Source organism: Moschus berezovskii, chromosome 9, assembly GCF_049115385.1.
Source record: "Moschus berezovskii isolate FMDL1 chromosome 9, NW_MosBer_1.0, whole genome shotgun sequence".
Taxonomy (NCBI): Eukaryota; Metazoa; Chordata; class Mammalia; order Artiodactyla; family Moschidae; genus Moschus; species Moschus berezovskii.
In genome coordinates this window covers 638,815-662,019 of record NC_142468.1, presented here as the reverse complement: position 1 = coordinate 662,019, position 23,205 = coordinate 638,815, and the positions used below count along the sequence as shown (strand labels likewise).

Below are 23,205 nucleotides of genomic sequence, written 5' to 3'. Positions count from 1 at the left end.
AGTGCCATCTGGGAAGCCCAGGTACATTATGCTGATTGAAAAGAGTCTCAAAAGGTCACATACCGTATGGTTATATTTATATAACATTCTTGAAACGATGAAATTACGGTGATGGAGAACAAATTAGTGGTTGCCTGGGATCAGGAATCGTGGGGAAGGAAGATAGGTTTGACTGTAAAGGTAGCACGAGGGAGATACTTGTGATGATAGCATAGTTCTGTGTCTTGATTTTGATGGTGTTTACATGAATCTATACGTATGATAAAACAGCATAGAACTGTACACGTTGTATCAATGTCAGTTTCCTGGTTTTGAAGTTGTATAGTTAGTTATATAGGATGTACCCACTGGGGGAAATTGTGTGAAGGGTATATGGGACTTCTCTGTACTATCTTTGCAGTTTCCTATGAACCTAAAGTTATTTCAAGATGAAAAATTAAAAACTTTTTTCTTTAGAGATTTAAGTGGTATTTAGCATAATCATTTGCTACTCATGGTACTGCATTTGATCAACATAAATCAATCTATGCCTTTAAAAATAATGTTACTGTTGAGATTGACAAGAGAACTGTTTGTAGTGATACTTTAGTTGGATTTACAATTAGCTGAAACCTATTTAAACAAGAACTGAGACACTGTAGTTCTTTGCTTGATATCCTGACTATCTAAGACATTCCTTGTCTAAATTTTTAAATTAAGTGCTAAGGCTTAATTTGAGCCGTGCTTGGGTGCGCTTTCAGTTCCCGGCACTCCTGGGAACTGGCTTCTAAAGGACAGTGAGTGCAGCAGTGGGTCCTTTGCAATATCTGTCCTCCTGGGGGAGCGTGATGCACCGTGAGTACTTCTGACTTGGCATTAATTCTTTTCTTAGTATAGAGTTGAAAATATTCTGGTAAGATTTTGGAAAAAAATCTGATTTTTTTTTTCAAAACAATATTCACCTCAAACTTTTGAACAATGTTGTACTATATATTAAGTTAAATGAATATTCTTATGCAAATTTAAAATGAATATTACAAAATCAGAACTTATAATTCTCTTTGGAAAACGTGGCATACGTAACTTAAATATTTTTCTTTTGTACTCATTATCAAGCTCAAAGTGAATATGAGGGGGAAAAGGTAAATATGAGCAAAACTACATATTCTTTAGTAAAATTAAGATAATTTTTTTTCAGGTTAAACTGCAGAACAACATATCATATCAGATGGCAGACATACATCATTTAAAGGGTAAGAAACTTACAAATTAAAGTTCACTAAATGTCTAAAATCCTGAAGAATTAAGAAATCCTCAAGTCAGACAGCTAAATGAAATAGAGTTTTTGAACAAAGCTCCTCCGATGGCAAAACATGTTTCCTTTTGTCTTAAGAGATAATAAAAATTTTTTAATATTGTTTTATATATAGTAAGTACAAGTTAAAATTTCAGATCTGCATTTTTTTCTTGTGCTGTGGACAGATTTCTTACAATGAAATGTTGAAAGAATCTTTAAAGAAAATTGATGTGTAGCTTCGGAGACCATCAGATTACTAGGGAAAGGGTTAGGAATGATCCCCTCTGTCCAGCCTGCTGAAACAATCCATTTGGTTCTGGGAATGCTTTGGGCAGGTCCCCCAAGCTCAGTATTTTAGATGCCCTGAGAACAAAGAAGCCTGGAACAGAAACCAGGGAGCCTGGAAGTAGATTAGATAGATGAATAGTTTCTTTTGTTTCATTTTGATGAAGTTGTTGTTCAGTTGCTGAGTCACGTGTGACTCCTTACGACCCCATGGACTGCGGCACACCAGGCTCCTCTGTCCTCCACTGTCTCCTGGAGTTTGCTCAAATTCATCTCCATTGAGTTGGTGATGCTGTCTAACCATCTGCCACCCTCTTCTCCTTTTGCCTTCAGTCTTTCCCAGCATCAGGGTCTTTTCCCACTGAGTCAGCTCTTTGCATCAGGTGGCCAGAGTATTGGAGCTTCAGCTTCAGCATCAGTCCTTCCAGTGAATATTTGGGGTTGGTGAAGTGACAGGAGATGTCTAAAACTTTTATGAAAAATAATAGTTAAAGAGAACAAGCTCTGTACTCTGCTTGCGTTACTTCACGCTATCCCTGGCCTTTGGAATTTGGGGTCTAAGGACTATCCCGCTTTTCCCTCACACCCTTTAATTACAACACTACGTATTTTAAAACTTTGCATGCAGTTTCTCTAAATGTGCTTGCTCTTTGATTTCATAAATGTTCCTTTATAATCATTTTGAACCTCTGTAGGATTGGGTAATATATTGTTAATGCTCTCTTGAAGAAGCCAACCTACGCAGGCTAATTTATGCAAGCTTTGTCCCTCACCAAGCAAAAGCATTAGGAGGCAGCCTTGGTGGGTTACAGCCCAAACACAGGGGCCACTCAGGTTGTGCTATCTACGGTTTTGAACAGCTTTGGTTTTCTGTTGGAAATTCACTTTCTGGGTGGCCACATTTGTTGCTGTTGCATTTGTGTCCGTGCTCTCTTCTTTTTGACTCACAGACGTGCGCAGGGTGACACAGAAGGTGGCGCCCTGTCAGTGCTGCTTACAGCTTGTAGTTTGTACAAATGATTCTGCTTGTCGTCAGAGTTATTTCTTATTAAATAGTAATAGACTGTGGCTTTTCCTTGTATACGTCAGAGAAAATGACAGCCCATGTTACTGAGTAAAAATCTTTATTGTACTGTGTGTATCCACAGTTGAAGTAGATCTTGAGATGTTTTGAAATTTAGGTGATAGACTTTAGCACAGAAAAAAGATTTGATTTGAGCTCATAATTGTGCAACTTTTGGCTTTAGTGCAGTTACTGAAGCTTGGACTCGTGAGATGGAGTTTCATTAATGTGACTTTTGCACCTTAGGAACTATTTCTACTGAAACTAACTTCTTGACAAGTTGACAGTACAATCCACATTTGCCTGTTTTCATTGACATTAATGTCAGATATATTGAAGTTAATACACGTCATATTCTTATAAAACGAAAAAACCCTTATGGTAATTAAGATTTTCTTGGAAATAAAAAGATTGGAGTTGTTTTTAGTGCCTGAGAAAGTAAATTAACATCCTAGTATACATTGGTTTATTTAGAGTAAGTTATCTTTTTTTATGCCTATTACTGAAAGAAAATTTGAAACAAAAATATTTGAAAAGTAAGGGTTGGTTTTTTTTTTTTTTTGGCTTTGAAAGCTCATCCTCGGCAACCCCTTTCTCAACCATATTCTTAATCTTTTGAAGTTAGATTGAGGGATTATGGCCATGCCCTCTGTAGCATGCCCTGCTGTTGCTGTTATTGCTCGGCTGGACAGTCGGCCTTGGGTCTGACGCCCTTTAAGTTATGCAGAACATTCTGTTGTGCTGGCCTTGAGCAGCCTACTAGACAGAGTGTCTTTGCATTCAAAATAAAACACATGGCAATCAGCTGAAAGTAAAACTGTTGTACAGGAAACTTTTCTCTTTAGTTTTGCTTTTTGATCTGTTTATACCCCACCCCACCCCCACTTTTTTTTGGCCTTCCCTGTGGCTTGTGGGATATCAGTTTCCTGACCAGGGACTGAACCTGGGCCACAGCAGTGAAACTGCAGAATCCTAACCACTAGACCCCCAGGCCGCTCTACTTTTACCCCTTTCAAGTCTTTGTTTTAAACTAAGCAAAGCATGAATCAGCTCCATGCTTTATATTCCTTTCCCTATATTCAAATAAGTTCAGTTCAGTTCAATTGCTCCATCATGTCTGACTCTTTGCGACCCCATGAACCGCAGCACACCAGGCCTCCCTGTCCATCACCAAATCCCAGAGTTCACTCAAATTCATGTCCATTGAGTCTGTAATGCCATCCAACCATCTCATCCTCTGTCGTCCCCTTCTCCTCCTGCCCTCAATCTTTCCCAGCATCAGGGTCTTTTTAAATGAATCAGCTCTTCGCATCAGGTGGCCAAAGTATTGGAGTTTCAGCTTCACCATCAGTCCCTCCAATGAATATTCAGGACTGATTTCCTTTAGGATGGACTGGTTGGATCTCCTTGCAGTCCAAGGGACTCTCGAGAGTCTTCTCCAACACCACAGTTCAAAAGCGTCAATTCTTCGGCTCTCAGCTTTCCTTATGGTCCAGCTCTCACATCCACACATGACAATTGGAAAATCCACAGCCTTAGAACCTGGTATTTTACATGCACTGAACTTCATACTGTTTTATTTTTTTCTCAATTGAATTTTAAGCCTTTGTCTCCATTTAAAAATGGAAGACTTTATTTCCTAATGAAGATATTTCACATCCTGTTAGTGAGAAGTATTTTGTGGAAGCAGAGATGCAATTTCAAATCTCGAAATCATGCCTGCCTCACCTTCATTCTGAAGGTGAGCTCAGCTGTTGAGTGAGTTTACCACGTAGGAAAAAGACGCCCGAAGGAGTCCTGTAGATCAGCAGTTGAGATCCGTTACCCTAGTGAGTGCAAGGTTATGCTGGTTTGATTTTTTTTTAATTGAAGTAACTTTTCAGTTCTGGAATCTTTGCTGGCTAACTCTGTCTATAAGCTACGAGACTTTTTGTCACGGCGTTCTGCCAAGATCTCATTGTTCTTTAGAATCAATATCCATAGCTGAGGCCAGAGTTCTGCTGCCTCTCGCCCTCTGCTTCTTAGTAGGTGGGACCAGGGAGCACGTGACAAGTTGAATGTGTGACTCATGGATACCTGCCTTCAGATCTGTCACTTTTCTCTAAGGTAGGGGAAATGACTGAAAAACTGCAGAGGTCAACCATGTTTGCGTGTTGTGGAGTTAATGGAGCAGGTGGAGAAATTTGAAACGTGACTTGACTGAACTCATGGAAACGGGGAGTAGGATGGTGGTTACCAGGGTTTGGGAGGTGGGTGGGGAAAATGAGCTGTGGGCTAAAGGGTACAAACTGTTAGGTACAAGACGAGTAAGGTTTGGTGGCCTAAGATGATTATAGTTAGCAATATTGTGTTATAACAGTACTGTATTATATACTTGGAAGTTGCTGAAAGAGTAGATCTTAAATGTTCTCACCACACACAAAAAAGTGGTAATTATGTGAGATAGTGGAGGTGTTGGCTAATGTGATGGTAATCATTTTACCATTTTACCATTTTGTTAGTGAATCAAATCAACATGTATGCCTTGAGCTCACACAGTGTTATATCTCAATTAAAATTTTAAAAAGAATAAAAAATGTGGCTTGAATAGGCAAACATTAATTATCAACTACAAGCATTTTATGTAAACCATTTACATTTCATATTTTATTATTAATCCTATACAATAGCTATTACATGCATATTGTTAAACTTTATATACCTCATCAAGTGTTCCTGTGACTTGAACATTTTTATTTGTTGTTACTGTAGTTATGATTCCACAATAAAAGTTGTAGAGAAAAACAATGCGCTCAGAATCCCACCACTAAGCTTAATCACTGATAGCATTTTGATGTAATTTGATTGTCTATTTTTTTACATGGATATATTTATATTATAAATTTATGTTTATATCTGCTTTTAAAAAACTTGCATCACAAGGATTTCTGAGTGCCTTTTAAGTAACAAGTCTAATTTGTTAAGCCTTCTGTGAAAAGCAGATGTTATAATATTGGCATATTGTAGTTAGAAATTATATTTTAGTCTTTATAAGTAGATGTTGCTTATATAGAATAGACCTCTGTTCCCATTTATGAAAATTAAGACTTTCTTAATTACTGCTTTTGCTTAACTGATAAGGGTGTTGGCAGATTTTTTTATCCTCTGTGTAAGAAGCTGACATTTCTCTTCCGTGGCTGAATTTTTTTTTTTTTTTTTGTAGAATTAGATGGAGCAACTCTAGAAAATGTGGGGCCAGTGATTATAGATTAAATGTTCACAAAAGAGGATCTGGCTCAGCTTTTAATTTACTATCCAGTTTGAAATTTCATGTTATTCATTACAACTAAAACTTTTAGCTCTGGCCCAGAGATTATAAGCTTTGGAAATGGAATTTTGGTGTATGTGGATGTAATTCAGTAGCGGAACTAGAAATCAGATCTAAAGTGATTGGTACCTGAGTTGGGAATCAAATGTGATTTTAAAATGAATTCTGCATCCATAGCCAACACATCTAAAAAATATGATTTTTCCCCTACATTTTGTTAAGCAGTTAGGTTTAGAGAGATAGGCAGCTCTTCATGTTCTGTTTCCACAACTTAGCATATCGTCTACATAATGTGTAAAGATGTATAATTTTTTAATATTTCTGATTGATGTGAAAGCCACTGAGGCTGTCTTGTTTCAAAAATAAATTTTATTGCCCATACATGTGTATGAAAGGCAATTAAATATGGTACTAGTTATGTAATTTAACTTCTTGAGAGTATGAAGAAATAAGTTGAGAACTGTGTATAATTTAAAAAACCCCATACCTTCTTAACAGGAAGTAGTAGAGTAAGTGAACTTCGTTCCTTTGTTTTTGTTTTGTTTACGTTTTGTGGATAGAGCAACTTGCTGAGCTTCGTCAGGAGTTTCTTCGACAGGAAGACCAACTTCAAGACTATAGGAAGAACAATACTTACCTTGTGAAGAGGTTAGAGTATGAGAGGTAAGATTCTGCATGCAGTAAGTATTTAAGAATCTTGAATATTTGTCCAACATTCAGACAATTCATTTCTTCCTTTCTGGAGTCTCTTTCTTCTTTTCTTTCATTTTACTAAGTCTTTTAAATTCCTTTTCTATTGTCTTTGTATGTGTCTGTGAAATCTATTTTCTTTTATTTTGATAGTTTGAAGAACATGAAAATATCTCTTACAAGGCATGTTGAATCTACCCTTGTAGTAGAGTTCATTGTAAGACAGAAACTCGTCTAAGAAATCAGTATTACAGTAAAAGGTATTTTTTAGGTCTGCACACCAAAAATTAGAACGATTCACCATATTTTAAACTGTTTATCCATTTCTGACATCTTTTGTAGGTTGTCAGTATGCATCTACCACATATATGTTTGTTAATATGATAGTGTTCAGTAATTTTCCATATATCTTTAGGATTAAAGATTGACGTGCTTAGAGGTGATCAATTATTGCAGTATATCAGTGTGCTGGAGCTCGTTTGATCTCTCCTGATCGCTGGGCCACTGTTGGCGTTTTCCTTTTCTCACTGTTATGATTATCAGCTATAGAAATTTGTGCAAAAAGGATTTTTTTCCTTCATATTATTTCACTGATTATATTCTCAAATACAGAACTTCTGAGGTAGAATGTTTTATTGATCTTATCACATGTATGAAAGATTGCTTTGTAAAATGACTATACTAATTTATACTGTAAATGTTTCCCTGTAGCCCCACCAACATTGACTTTTATAATTCTAACTTAATTTCACTAGTATAGGAATAAGGAAAGTCCTATATATGCATATAGGAAGCTTAATTTGCATTTTAAATGGTGGAAGGTAACATTTTCCTATGTATTTATTATTTGTTTCTTTTTACATGAATGATCTTTTTGTATTCTTTGTCTGCTTGTCCAGTTGAAATTCGTTAATTTTATCTGTTTGTGCCTTTACATTTTGTCTTGCTGGTTGCATTCTTTTTTATTAATTTCTTCCGTTCTTGCTCTTTTTATGGTTTAGGCTTTTATTATTGTGTTGAAAGTATTGGGTTGGCCAAGAAGTTAGTTCGAGTTTTTCATAACATCTTACAGAAAAGCCCAAACGAACTTTTTGGATAACTCAATACTGTTTGATGACTCATCTGCTGCAACTGCTTAAAATCTCTTTGTAAACATTCCTCTTTCTAATTTCTGTTTTTTCGTTAGCTTTGTCAGTATTTTTATCCTCTATTTGAGGTTCAGGTGTTTTAAGGCTTGACTGTGAGCGGTTTTCATGTCTGCTCTTCATCCTCTCCTGGCCACTGTCATGCTGACTGGATGCTTTATCCACGTGGACGCATGTTTTCAATCTAAACACCTTTGGGAATCAACCCAAGATACTGTAGTCTAAAAGAATGACTTTCTAATTTAGTTTTCAGTGTGGACAACAGATCAAGGAGTTAAGAACTCAGCATGAAGAAAATATTAAAAAGTTAGCAGACCAGTTTTTGCAGGAACAAAAGGTAAATTTTAAAAATACTTAAAATATGTTCTTGTTATAAATCTTATAATTTAGAAGTTAAAATTTGTATTTTTGTCATAAAATGTTATATTTTTAAATATTTTAGCCTGTGTAATTCTAAAAATGACTTTAGTGGCTTTCAGTTCAGTTCAGTCACTCAGTCATGTCCGACTCTTTGCGACCCCATGAATCACAGCACGCCAGGCCTCCCTGTCCATCACCAACTCCCGGAGTTCACTCAAACGCATGTCCATCGAGTTGGTGATGCCATCCAACCATCTCATTTTCTGTCATCCTCGTCTCCTCCCACCCCCAATCCCTCCTAGCATCAGAGTCTTTTCCAGTGAGTCAACTCGTCGCATGAGGTGGCCAAAGTATTGGAGTTTCAGCTTTAGCATCATTCCTTCCAATGAACACCCAGGATTGATCTCCTTTAGAATGGACTGGTTGGATCTCCTTGCAGTCCAAGGGTCTCTCAAGAGTCTTCTCCAGCACCACAGTTCAAAAGCATCAATTCTTAGTGGCTTTGCTACTGCTGCTAAGTCACTTTAGTCGTGTCCAACTCTGTGCGACCCCATAGATGGCAGCCCATTAGGCTCCGCCGTCCCTGGGATTCTCCAGGCAAGAACATTGGAGTGGGTTGCCATCTCCTTCTCCATCTTAGTGGCTTTAGTATTGAGTAAATTAAACATTTGCAAAAATATAACCTCAGCTCTTAAAACTAATTTTGAGCTAAATAACTTTTACCTAACTTTTGAAAGTAACTTTTGCTGTTTATTTCTCAGTTTGTAAGTGGATAATCATGTTGCTGAAAAATCAGTTACTTCGTATTACACTTTTGAGAAATAGGAAAAAAAATTGAGAAACTTACCAATCTTTGTTGTTTCGAAGTCCTTTCTTAAAATACAGAAATGAAATGCCAGCCACTATTTTCATATTTTGGGGGTGGCAAATTCTTTTATTAAGTCATACAGTTCCAGTAGATAAATATTATGGAAGTCCTGCTAGAAATAGAGGGAATTTGTGTGAAATTTACAAGTCATGAGGACATTCATTTTTCATACCCTGCAGTCTAGTCTGACTAGCTATAGTTTGTACAGAGTCTTGTGATTTAGAGTAAAGAGAGAGTGAGTAGTAAAAAGTGTTTTTCTTGGTCTTTTGTAGTCTCTGACCTAAAGGACTAGAAGCTAAGGAGACCAGGCTTTCGTTCTCTGCTTTTTTACCATTTCATGGCATGATATTGAGGGCATCTTTTTTGTTAACCCATAAAGTGAAACAGCTGCTGTTTGTCTGCAGCCTTCCTTGCAGAGATGTGGGGTAGGTTGCGGGGAGTTGGCAGGCACGAGTGAGCTGCCTTAGTGGGGCTGAGGCCTGGGGGCAGCCAGCAGACACTGTCGAGAGCCTGCGTGCGGAGATGGGCATAGCAGTGGTTTGGCCAAAAGTTTGTTTGCGTTTTCTGTAAGATCTTAATGAAAAAATGTGAACGAGCTTTTTGACCAACCCTATAGAACACGAAAGGAAGAGGACCAGAGGCTTGCTGTTGGAACTGTGGTATTACGAGCCCAGATTGTAAATAATGGGATGTTTGTTCTCTTCTCCCAAGAAGCACGTATGTCAGCTTTTTCCTTTCTCCTGCAAGTGTGGTTCTCTCTTTCTGCTCTTCTACTTTAGCCTATTTTTATATTGTTAACTAACTAATATCCTGTCCCGTTCTTTGGAACACGGTGGAGAGACATGGAGGTGCTTAACGGTAACTTCTCTTAAGAGAGCGACTTTCTAGGATGGCACCCCAGCGCCTCATTCTGCTCCTCATCCTCGGCTCCTATTCTTCAGCCACCGTAACTTGATTCTGTGAGATCTGAGTTGCTTTTCATAGGAACAGATCCATTATAAGCTGTAAGAAACAAGCATAAGGGGTGTTCAGGGATTTCTTTTTTAAACCAAGTACATGCCTGTCTTAGAAATTATTCTAAGGAAGGGGTCAGTAAACTAACTGCAACCTCCTGCCTTTTTTTTTCATACTGCCCATCAGACCCAAAAAAGTGGTTATTGCATTTTAAAAATGGTTAAAAAATCAAAAAGAATATTTTATGACATGGGAAAGCTGTAAGAAACTCAAATCTTAATGTCTAGAAATACAGTTTATTAGAACACAATCATGCTCATTTGTTTACTGCTTCCTGCTATCACAGAGGAAGATAAATCATTATAGACCAGAAACTTGGGTTTCCCAGGTGGCTCAGTGGTAAAGAATCCTCCTGCCAACATAGGACACGTGGAAGACACAGGTTCTGTCCCTGGGTTGGGAAAATCTCCTTGAGAAGGAAATGGTAGTCCACTCCAGTATACATGCTTGGGAAATCCCCTGGACAGAGGAGCCTGGCAGGTTACAGTCCCTGGGGTCGCAAAGAGCTGGACACGACTGAGCACAGAGGAGACTTAAGACCTGAGTACTTAAATGTAATGTAGTAAAAATTTAAGTAAATAAATTAAATAAATGCAGTATAATATCCTGGGTTGGATCCTGGAACAGAAAAAGGCCTTAATGGAAAAAGTAGTGAAATCTAAATAAAGCCTGGAATTTAGTTAATAATGTACTAATGTTTTCTTAGTTTTGCAAATATATCATGCTAATGTGATGTTAACAGTAAGGGAAATTGAGTGACTGGTAATTACTTTTCTGTAAATTTAAATTATTTCGGAGTAAAAACTATATTTAAAAAAGAACTAGGTGGCCCCCTTACCAAATCAACAATATTGAATACAATAGAAAGCCATCCTATTTTATTAATTGTATTTATTATTGTCCATTCACAGAACTCTATTGCATCAATAATGAATGAAAGGACAATATCTTTGCTAAGTGTTTTAAATGGAGAACTGTTTCGGACCAGGAGTTTGTTGACTTTTAAGTTTTGTCTGTTTTATCCATATCGTAAAGCTGTGGAGTGCTTACTGTGGAAGTTCCTTATAATGGGGCGTTACAGCGAAAATGCACAGAGGCGCAGGACGGCTTAGCTTGTGTACCTCGTGGATTTTCTCACCTGTGGCCTTTATACTGATACGTTCAGAAATTTCAGTTTATCATTTCACGCATCAGCAGTTAAGCTCTGAAAACTGGCTATAGCTTATCAAGTTCCCAAATCCTGTGGGAGTAAGAAAGATGGTTTGAATCCCTTTCCACACTTCTCCAGCTTTGTAATCTTGAACAAACTATATAACTTATTTAAGCCTCAGTTTTATTTTGTTTTCCTTAAAACTGTTCATTTATCTCTACTAGAGGATAGGCTTGAAAACAAGTTGCAAACTATGAGACATGGTAGAAGTATTGCCTGGTACACTGGAAAACCTACACTTGATGGTCAAAGTGCCCATTCTTCTTTATTATGACAAATTCCTTGTGTTTCTAGAGTTCCTGTAGATTTTGTAATACTGTTGTTTTTTTATAATGTTACCAGTGATTACATAGTGCTTTAGAGTTGACAAAGCATTTAATATTAATATTATTATGCATTAAATCTTAGTATGGCAACCCAAGCATGTGTACTTCATTCCGTCCCTCTCCCAGTTTTCCATGAGACAGCTCAGCCAGGATAAGAGAAATCTGGGCCCCCACAGAATTGAATCAGGCTTAATCATAACCTGAAGATTCAAGTTTCCCGGGACGCGATATGGTGAGGGAGGTTACAGGGCGCTGGCTTGGGAGCTGTTCTGCCGTCCTGCCTGTGCTTGAGTGGCTGGTGCGCCTGGGAAGAGTTTGCCTGTTTTCCACCCTTGCTGTTTCTGCTTGGGGAGGAACCTGACAGTGTCGATAGCCATCGATCCCATTTGAGAGGCACCTGTGTGCCGGCCTCCTGCTGTCTGCTCTCCTGCTTGGTTAAAACATGCCGTACAGAACCCACGCACCCCCTCAGGCCTCTGCAGCCAGCGCTCAGCAAGACTGTCTTCTGACAGTCACTCCCTCAACATAGCCAAAGGGCCTTATCTCTGCCTAACATTTTGGGCCATTTGTGTAATTAGACACTTTTTAAAGCAATACTTATTCTTTGACTTCATATCAGGTATAAAAACCGAACAAAAAATAATATTATATCCCACATCTCTTAAGTGTTTGGAATTTGGACCCATGGTATGTATTTCAGAATATTTAGTCAAAAAAATGAGCTATTTCAGAATATTTAGTTAATAGTAACTAAATATTAACATTGAGTGAATAAAATGAACTGTTTCAGAATATTAAGTGTTTGGAATTTGGATCCATGGTATGTATTTCAAAAAAATGAACTGTTTCAGAATATTTAGTTAACACAAGTTGTGTCAATAGTTTAACATTTTGAGTTGAAAAATACTTACTGTTAGCAAATCTTAATCTCACAGCAGGAGGCCCACAAGTTTGAATCAAAAGGTGGAAGTGAATTGGAATCGGACAATCATGCAGTGCCTAGAAACATTCCAGAAGTTGCTGAGAACGGTGCGGGCAAGAATGAAGAACCCTCAAGCCATCAGATTCCACATGGGAAAGGTATTACTGTTACTTTGTGTTAAGGGGGGACTGACTTCTTCTCACTTTGAAGTGAACATTTTCAGTCATAAAGAATGTTGTTTGATTTTACTTCCATTATGTTTCGGTATCTGTTTCAAATTTGGATCCTTTAACAGAGAAGAAAAAAATAATAAGTCTATAGAGTTATAGCTGTGTCCAAAGCAAGATTTATAGATACTTATTCAGTGTAGCCCATTGCTTTACAAACTGATTGTTGCATTCCTGCAATGTATGTGAAGACAAATACAGGGTTATGTTTTGTTACTTGAGCAGAGCAGCTCAGAGGAGGTGGCGACGCAGGCATGCCTGGAGTGGAAGAGAATGACCTTGCAAAAGCTGAGGACGCCCCTGTCGGTGAGTGAACGCCACCACGTTTTACCCGAAGCAGCCATCTTATTCTTCACGTGACTCTCTTGTTTGTTTGAGTAGCACCTGAGAAAAGTCATATATATCTTGGGGACCACTATTTTCAGTTAACTAATTACCCATTAATTCCCAGAATATAATTGTTTTCGATAAAATTTTTATGGAAAATTTTGCTAAAGTGTGTAAGATGCTTGTTTTTGCCTGAAGAGTCAAACATATTTGAACTTTTTCTTGATGATTCAAGAGTTATTGTCATGACAATTATGCTATATGTTCAAGCTACTTATGTTGACTAAAAAGTATATGTGGTTTATTTCTTTCAGGCTAAATGTTCCTAGATTGCAGTGTTGTTGGTATGCTTTAATATGGCAGAGTAATACTCTTATATAGGTTTTTAGGACTTGGCATGTCTTTTCAGTTAATTACCCTACAATTTAAATAGCTTGTTCACTTTTTTTCCTTCTTTTACGGCCACGTCTGTTCAGTGTGTGCCTCTTCAGTAATGTGTCTGCTGCTTTCTTTCCATTTGGTCTGCATCACTGCTGCTGTCCTAATCCCATACAATTTTTTTCATATCTCTCCGTTTTTCTTACCATTTCTGTGTTTGTTTCTTAGCTATCATAGATACCCTTCCATGCTGACTCCAATTTATTATGAAAAACAGGAAGTAACAGCATATCTTTGGTTCTTCTCAGCTGTTTTCATTCTTTTTCGATCTCCGTGATTATTTCTGTAGTTATATCTCATTGTTTGTGGCTGAAATTGCCGAGTGTCTGAGGTCTAATGAATGAATGAATACCAACAACACTGCAATCTAGGGACATTTAGCCTGAAAGAAATAAACCACATATACTTTTAGGAAACATAAGTAGCTTGAACACAGCATAACTATCATGAGCAATAACTCTGAGTCATCAAGAAGAAGTTCAAATATGTTTGGCTCTTAAGGCAAAAAAAATTAGTCCTTTCCTTCGCATAGTTTTGCTATCTTCTCAAATTCTTTCATATCTATATTCTTTTGAGTTGCCGATTCACAGTGTATTCCCTCAAAGTAAAGTTCAGGGCAAGAGCAAGAACATGAGTTTATAAATAAGGACTAAGGATGAGCATGGTTTTTTTGTAAGGCCATGAAGTAATCCAGGGATTCTTAAAGTGTGGTTCTTGAACCAGAAGTGTCAGCCTTACCCGGGAACAAGTTTCTATTTAATAGAAACACAAATTCTTAGGTCCCATTCCAGACAGACAGCCTAAGAAGTTCTTGGAATGTAGCTGAACAGTCTGTGTTTTAACAAGCTCTCCAGGTGATTTTGGTCTTTGCTAATGTTTTAGAACCACTGGCTTAGATGTTAAAGAAATATTGAGGGCAAGGACCATGTAGTCTTCTCAATTTTTGCAGTACTTACCCTAGTCCTAGACTCGCTGAGTTTTAGGTTGATTAATCTCTTTATATTGTGCTTACTTTTAAAAAATGAAAGGTTTTTAAAATTCTATAGTCTTTATAGGTTTCAGAAGTTTCACACACATGATTTCATACAATCCCATAAGATAGCTGTCTTTTCCCACCTACCCTTCTATGCCCCCCTGTCTTCTTGCTCCCCACTGGTGACCACTGGAGTGTTCTCTGTATCTGAGTCTGCTTCTCTGCTTCTTTTTTGTTTTTGTCACTAGTTTGTTGTAATTTTTATATTCCATATGTAAGTGATATCATCCAGTATTTATCTTTCTCTGACTTGCTTCATTTAGCATAATGCCCTCCAAGTCCATACATATTGCTGCAAATGACAAAAGTTCATTCTTTTTCACGGCTGAGTAGTATTCATGTGTGTGTGTGTGTGTGTGTGTGTGTGTGTGTATCTTTTCATATTAGTGATTCTCTGTTTGGATGTTTACCCTGGAGTGAAGTGCGGGGTCAAAAGTTCATTCTTTTTCACGGCTGAGTAGTATTCGTGTGTGTGTGTGTGTGTCTTTTCATATTAGTGATTCTCTGTTTGGATGCGGCTGAGTAGTATTCGTGTGTGTGTGTGTGTGTGTGTGTGTGTGTGTGTGTCTTTTCATATTAGTGATTCTCTGTTTGGATGTTTACCCTGGAGTGACGTGCTGGGTCATATGGTGGCTCTGTTCTTAGTGTTTGGGAAACCTCCACACCGTTTTCCACAGTGGCTGCACTAGTTTACGTTCCCATCAACAGTGCACCAGTGGATTAATTTTTCTTTATCTTTGATTTTCTGTAATTTGAAAATGATATGCTGTGAAGTAGTCTTGTTTGTTTGTTTGGGCATTATCTTGCTCTGTGTTCTCTGAGCTTCCTGGGTCTGTAGTTTGTGTTTGACATTGACTTGGCATACATTCCCACTCATTGTTTGTCGAATGTCTCTTCTGTCCTTCTCTCCCTCCTCCTGGTGTTCTCACTGCACGCGCGTTACGCTTTGTACAGTTGCCGTAGGTATTTGGTTCTGTTTTTTTCCAATCTTTGTCCTCCGTGCTTTTCTGTTTTGGAGGCTGCTGTCGGTAAGTCCTCTCAGAGCTTCTTTCCTCAGTTTTGTCCCATCAGAGGCGTTCTTCACCTCTGTTACCGTGTTTGTGATCTCTGGTGTTTCTTTCTTATTCTTTCTGGGATTTCTGTCTGTACTTTCATTGCCCACCTATTCCTGCGTGCTGTCTACTTTACCCGATGGAGTTCTTAGCGTCTTAGTTCAGCGCTTTTAAATCCCGGTCTTGCGGCTCCAGCCTTCCTGCCGGGTCTGTTCTGAAGCTCGCTCTCTTCTCAGGTCACATTCTTTGCCTTTCAGTGTGCCTTGTGGTTCTGTCTTGACGCCTCAGCATGACACACACACCAGGGGAGCGGCCCTGCTGCACCCTGGTGGTGAGCTGTGGGGAGGGGACGCACGCTCTAGTTCTGCGATTGGCTCTCAGGCTTTCAGGGAGCCTGTGCCTCTGGATTCTGAACTTCACAAGAGTTTCTCAGTTTTTTCCTTCCCATCTTAGGTGGGACAGGGTGGCTCGAGGGAGCTAGAGTTGGGTATTTTCCTTCCGCAGGTCACTTGGACTCTGATAATGCCCTAGCAAGTTAGGCATTGTTTAGTTTCTGCAAAGGGCAGACCTTATTAAGAAGAGAGTGCTTTGTTTCCTTTTGCCCTCCCCCAGCCCTCAGGGGCTTTTCTCCAGTATTTACCTGGGAGTCTACTTGAGCTCTTGGAGGTAACTTCCCTCACTTGTGAGAGCCCCGTCTGTGACGGGCCCCCTAGAGTTTTCACTCTGAGCTGTCCACACTGAGCCTCTGGTTTCGCGGCCCTGGCCCTGGCTTCTGTGGCAGCTTCTGTCTCAGTCTCCCCTGTGAGCCGGGGCGCACGGTGCTTGCCCGTCTCTCTGATGTGACGGCAGCAGTTGCCCCGTGTCTTCCTCTTCCTATGGACCCAGAAGAGCTGCGATGTTTCATCCCGTTTCAGCTGTTTCCTTGTCGTTAGGGTAGAGTGGCAACTTCTGAGTTCCGTATATGCAGACCCAGGAGCCGGAAGTCTTCTGGATTAACTCTGAACCTCTGGAATATTGGTGGTTTGCTTTGAGAATCATTATTTGTAACAGTCACCCTTAATTATTTAGAGGAGTATTTTGAGTATAGAAACTCTTTTAACACAATCACTGGTGAAAAGACACTCTGAGCTGTGCAGCCCGTCAGAGCGGACACAAAGGAGAGCCGCTGGGTCTCTGCGCCTTGAGCTCACAGCGTGCTTGTGCCTTGAACGTCCAAGGTCCCGATAAATGTGTATGGTTGAATTTCCAGAATATCCTTAGCAGAGGGGCAGTGGTCTCTAGAGTCAAATTGCTGGATTCAAACCCTTGGCTCTGTCTTTTCACAGGCATGTGACCATTAATTTGCCCTTATCCTTATCAATGAAGGGATTCCCTGGTGGCTCAGATGGTAAAGCATCTGTCCACAATGCAGGAGACCCGGGTTCGATCCCTAGGTTGGGAAGATCCCCTGGAGAAGGAAATGGCAACCCACTCCAGTTCACTTGCCTAGAAAATTCCATGGATGGAGGAGCCTGGTGGGCTACAGTCCACGGGGTAGCAAAGAGTCGGACACGACTGAGCGACTTCACTTACTTTACTTACTTAAACTGAGTGAAACTACACTTTCACTTCCTCGGTCATGCTGGCCACGTGTCAAGTAGTTAACAGTGGCCATGGCTCCTGGCTATTGTATCAGCGTGGATATGGGACGTTTCCATCACTGCAGAAACTCCTGTTGTATCAGACAGCATGGGTATGGAACATTTCCATCACTGCAGAAAATCCTATTGGTTAGTGCTGATCGAAACTGGTAATTGGGTTTGTTTCTGCAGAAGAAGACTGAGGGCAGCTATAGAAAGGTGTCTTTTCATTACATAACCTTTTGAAAACCTTTTGAATGTTGGTTTCAAAATTTCATAAGGTAATTTTATAAAATACCTATTTACAAAATAAATTCTTTTAGAATATTAAAAAGAGAGCATGAAAAAAAGCAGAGATCATTACAGTGATATTTGAGGGGAGAAAAAGGGCAGGTCGGTGTTGGTTTTGTTATTTGAGGACGTGCCCTTTCACTCTGAGCTGTGATCTCTACTTTTAAAGTAGGACTTGCAACATCTCATTTGAATGTATAGGATGCAGAATCTCCGCACTGTGGCTGGCTCACAGATCCTGTTGGCTCCAAGCACTCCGTGACCTCTGTTAGTTTTTGTTCAGGTCTCAACCCTGCAACAGGCACTGTGTGTTAGGTCTGATAGAGTCTCACACTATGTAGTCACAGCCCAGGCGTTGGTCAGAGGCCCAAGGGGAATATCCCTGCGGATTTCTGTCCCCCGTTTCACCGCACACTGCTCCTTTTTCTGTAGTGTTTTGTCCTACAAATTCCAGCCACCTCAGCAACACAGTCTGTCTCCTCTACTTACTGAGACTGTTTACCTCATGTATATTCCTTCTTTCAAGGATTGATTTTGTACTGCTGGTTGTCCAGTGCCTGAAAACAGCAGGCTTATCTATTTTGTCTGTATTAAGAATTGTTCACGATGTGAGAGAGGATAAGTCCAATACTATTTATTATGTCATGGATAGCAGTAGAAATTCACACTCAGTTCAGTTCAGTCTCTCAGTCGTGTCTGCTCTTTGCGACCCCATGAACTGCAGCACACCAGGCCTCCCTGTCCATCACCAACTCCCGGAGTCCACCCAAACCCATGTCGACTGAGTCGGTGATGCCATCCAACCATCTCATCCTCTGTCGTCCCCTTCTCCTGCCCTCAATGTTTCCCAGCATCAGGGTCTTTTCCAGTGAGTCAGCTTTTCACATCAGGTGGCCAAAGTATTGAAGTTTCAACTTCAACATCAGTTCTTCCAATGAATATTCAGGACTGATCTCCCTTAGGATGGACTGGTTGGATCTACATGCAGTCCAAGGGACTCTCAAGAGTCTTCTCCAACAACACAGTTCAAAAGTATCAACTCTTCAGCACTCAGCTTTCTTTATAATCCAACTCTCACATCCATACATGACCACTGGAAAAACCATAGCCTTGACTAGATGAACCTTTGTTGACAAAGTAATGTCTCTGCTTTTTAATAGGCTATGTAGGTTGGTCATAACTTTCCTTCTAAGGAGTAAGCATCTTTTAATTTCATGGCTGCAATCACCATCCACAGTGATTTTGGAGCCCAGAAAAATAAAGTCAGCCACTGTTTCCACTGTTTCCCCATCTATTTGCCATGAAGTGATAGGACCAGATGCCATGATCTTTGTTTTCTGAATGTTGAGATTTAAGCCAATTTTTTCACTTTCATCAAGAGGCTCTTTAGTTCTTCTTCACTTTCTGCCGTAAGGGTGGTGTCATCTTCATATATGAGGTTATTGATATTTCTCCCGGCAATCTTGATTCCAGCTTGTGCTTCTTCCAGCCCTGCGTTCCTCATGATGTACTCTGCATATAAGGTAAATAAGCAGGGTGACAATATACAGCTTTGACATGCTCCTTTTCCTTTTTGGAACCAGTCTGTTGTTCCATGTCCAGTTCTAACGGTTGCTTCCTGACCTGCATACAGGTTTCTCAGGAGGCAGGTCAGGTGGTCTGGTATTCCCACCTCTTTCAGAATTTTCCAAGTTTATTGTGATCCACACAGTCAAAGGTTTTGGCATAGTCAATGAAGCAGAAATAGATGTTTTTCTGGAACTCTCTTGCTTTTTCCATGATCCAGCGGATGTTGGCAATTTGATCTCTGGTTCCTCTGCCTTTTCTAAAACCAGCTTGAACATCTGGAGGTTCACATATTGCTGAAGCCTGGCTTAGAGAATTTTGAGCATGACTTTACTAGCGTGTGAGTTGAGTGCAATATGCGGTAGTTTGAGCATTCTTTGACATTGCCTCTCTTTGGGATTGGAATGAAAACTGACCTTATCCAGTCCTGTGGCCACTGCTGAGTTTTCCAAATTTGCAACAGAGCCACCTTTGGAACTATTAATAGATACAGCTTCCTAGGTACCATCCCTGTGTTCAGTATATTCAGGGTTGTTGTATTAGTTGCTAAATTGTGTCCAACTCTTCTGTGACTCCGTGGACTGTAGCCCATCAGGCTCCTCTGTCCATGGGATTTCCCAGGCAAGAATCCTGGAGTGGGCTGCCATTTCCTTCTCCAGGGGATCTTCCCAACCCAGGGATCCAACTCGCATCTTCTGCATTGGTAGGCAGATTCTTCACCCCTGAGCCAGCTGGGACGCTCATGTCCGGGTGATGGCTGTAAAGCTCTTGTGTTGCCAGAGCTGAGCACCACTGCTCCCTGGTGCCGTTCCTTCTGCCTCGCCACAGGCACTGACTGTGAAGCCCTGTCAGTCGGGGGACTCAGCGCATGAACACATCAAAGCCTGTTGCTCTGCCATTGAAATAAGAAAACGAGAGTGAAAGGCAGAGCCAGTTTCTTGTTGACTCTCCGAGTAGAGGCTGCAGCTGAGAACTAGCAGAGACGTCGAGGAGGATCAACCCTAGACTTCCTGTTACTGTTTTTTTTTTTCCTTTTCCTATTTGGGCTTCCCTGGTGCCTCAGAGGTTAAAGTGTCTGCCTGCAATGCGGGAGACCCGGGTTCGATCCCTGGGTCAGGAAGATCCCCTGGAGAAGGAAATGGCAATCCATTCCAGGATTTTTGCCTGGAGAATCCCATGGACAGAGAAGCCTGGTGGGCTACAGTCCATGGGGTCACAAAGAGTTGGACATGACTGAGCGACTTCACTTACTTACTTGGTAAGCTTATCAGCCAGATTCTCCAGAAACGACTACTTTGAATTTTTAAGTCGGGTAGGAGATATGTCTCATCTCTACTGTCCTGAGTTTCCATCCCTCATCAGTAAAAGGCACTACCTGCCTCGCGTGGCTCTGGGAGTGACACGAGGTTAGAGCCTGGTTCGCACTAAGCATTCAGAAAACGGGAGCTTCTGTTGTTGTAAGCAGTACTGTTGTTGCTTCCTTTGAAATTGCCGGTTTCGTCCCAGCCCTCAGCCCCTGCTCCCCTGCCTGATGTTTGTTTATTGTCCCTCAGCTCTAAGCGGGCCTTGCTCCCCCTCTGCCTTCATTTCTGTGCTTTCCTCTCAGGGCTTTCCTTGCATTTCCTCAGAGCCGCTACACATGCTTCTGTCTCGGGGCCTTTGTACTTGCTGGTCTCTGCTTGAGATAGTCTTCACATTTCACTCCCACCTCTGCCCAAAAAGGTCTTCAGAAATGCCTCCCGTGACCAAACCATCTAAAATAGAACATCCACTCTATTTACTCTAATTACTTTATTGTGGTGGTTTTGGCCATACATTGATGTGAATCACCCACAGGTGCACCCGTGTCCCCCTATCCTGAACCCCCCGCCCCTCCCCCACCCCATCTCTCTGGGTTGTCCAGAGCACCGGCTTTGAGTGTCCCACTTCAGGCATCGAACTTGCACTGGTCATTGGTAATATACATGTTTCAATGCTTTCTCTCAGATCATCCCACCCTTGCCTTCTCCCAACGTAGTCCAAAAGTCTGTTCTTTACATCTGTATCTTTTGCTGCCTTGCATATAGGGTCGTCATTACATGTCCCTATATCACAAGCCCCTATTTTATCTTATGCATAACATTTTTACTCTGACATTTGCATTATATGCTATAGATACTTATTAATTCAATTGTTGTTTTAGAACTTGGTCTGTTTTGTCCACAGCTAAGTGAGAAACCGGAAGAGTCTGATGCTGGGAGGGATTGGAGGCGGGAGGAGACGGGGACAACAGAGGATGAGATGGCTGGATGGCATCACCGACTCAATGGACATGAGTTAGAGTGAACTCCGGGAGTTGGTGATGGACAGGGAGGCCTGGCGTGCTGTGATTCATGGGGTCGCAAAGAGTCGGACACGACTGAGTGACTGAACTGAACTGAAGTGAGAAACCTGTATGCAGGTCAGGAAGCAACAGTTAGAACTGGACATGGAACAACAGACTGGTTCCAAATAGGAAAAGGAGTACGTCAAGGTTGTATATTGTCACCCTGCTTATTTAACTTATATGCAGAGTACATCATGAGGAACGCTGGGCTGGAAGAAGCACAAGCTGGAATCGAGATTTCCGGGAGAAATATCAATAACCTCAGATATGCAGATGATACCACCCTTATGGCAGAAAGTGAAGAGGAACTCAAAGGCCTCTTGATGAAAGTGAAAGAGGAGAGTGAAAAGGTTGGCTTGAAGCTCAACATTCAGAAAACAAAGATCATGGCATCCGGTCCCATCACTTCATGGTAAATAGATGGGGAAACAGTGGAACCAGTGTCAGACTTTATTTTTTTGGGCTCCAAAATCACTGCAGATGCTGATTGCAGCCAGGAAATTAAAAGACGCTTACTCCTTGGAAGGAAAGTTATGACCAACCTAGACAGCATATTAAAAAGCAGAGACATTACTTTGCCAACCAAGGTCCGTCTAGTCAAGGCTATGGTTTTTCCCGTGGTCATGTATGGATGTGAGAGTTGGACTGTGAAGAAAGCTGATCGCCGAAGAATCGATGCTTTTGAACTGTGGTGCTGGAGAAGACTCTTGAGAGTCCCTGGGACTGTAAGGAGATCCAACCAGTCCATTCTGAAGGAGATCAATCCTGGGTGTTCATTGGAAGGACTGATGCTAAAGCTGAAACTGCAATACTTTGGCCACCTCATGCGACGAGTTGACTCACTGGAAAAGACTCTGATGCTGGGAGGGATTGGGGGTGGGAGGAGACGGGGACAACAGAGAATGAGATGGCTGGATGGCATCACCGACTCAATGGACATGAGTTTGAGTGAACTCCGGGAGTTGGTGATGGACAGGGAGGCCTGGCGTGCTGTGATTCATGGGGTCGCAAAGAGTCGGACACGACTGAGCGACTGAACTGAACTGAAGTCATTCCATCTCTTCTGCAACCCCACGGACTGTAGCCCCCCAGGGTCTTCTATCCATGGGTTTTCCCAGGCAAGAATACTGAAGTGGGTTGCCATTTCCTTTTCCATGGGATCTTCCTAACCCAGGGATTGAACCCGGGTCTCCTGCATTGGTAGGGGGATTCTTTACCACTGAGCCACCAGGGAAGCCCTAGCATGTAGTAGACACTTAATAAGTAACTATTGTTGAATGATTGAATTTCTAAATCGATAGCTCTCCTTTTTAAAAAAAAAATACAAACCCCAATATCATAGTGGTAGGATAAACACTATCTGCTCTGGGGGCTTTGCATCCTGTCTTCATGGTTAAACAAATTTTATCATTTTTGTTGTTCAGTCGCTCAGTCGTGTCTGACTGTATGACCCCATGGACTGCAGCATGCCAGGCTCCCCTCACTTCACAATCTCCTGGAGTTTGCTTAAACTCACCTCCATTGAATAGGTGATGCCACCCAACCATCTCATCCTCTGTTGTCCCCTTCTCCTCCTGCCCTCAGTCTTTCCCAGCATCAGGGTCTTTTCCAGTGAGTCAGCTCTTCGCATCAGGTGACCAAAAGATTAGAGCTTCAGCCTCAGCATCAGTCCCTCCAATGAATATTCAGGACTGATTTCCTTTAGGATTGACTGGTTTGATCTCCTTGTAGTCCAAGGGACTCTCAAGAGTCTTCTTCAACACCACAGTTCAAAAGCATCAATTCTTTGGCGCTCGATCTTCTTTATGGTCCAACTCTCAC

The 23,205-nt window shown here is 40.9% G+C and overlaps 1 protein-coding gene across 4 annotated transcripts in view; it reads left to right on the top strand.

Annotated features, from left to right (window-relative positions):
• Positions 1-23,205, top strand: part of GOLM2 (golgi membrane protein 2) — an 84,697-nt gene that overhangs the window by 34,039 nt on the left and 27,453 nt on the right. For all 4 annotated transcript variants that reach the window (XR_008687262.2, XM_055436242.2, XM_055436244.2 and 1 more), the window contains exons 2-6: positions 1,178-1,232; positions 6,492-6,594; positions 8,013-8,103; positions 12,480-12,624; positions 12,919-12,999. Coding sequence is in view for 3 of the 4 variants with exons in the window: in XM_055436242.2 (XP_055292217.2) it covers positions 1,178-1,232; positions 6,492-6,594; positions 8,013-8,103; positions 12,480-12,624; positions 12,919-12,999 (475 nt within the window). In the remaining variant the exon portion in view is untranslated. The remainder of the gene's footprint in view (positions 1-1,177; positions 1,233-6,491; positions 6,595-8,012; positions 8,104-12,479; positions 12,625-12,918; positions 13,000-23,205) is intronic.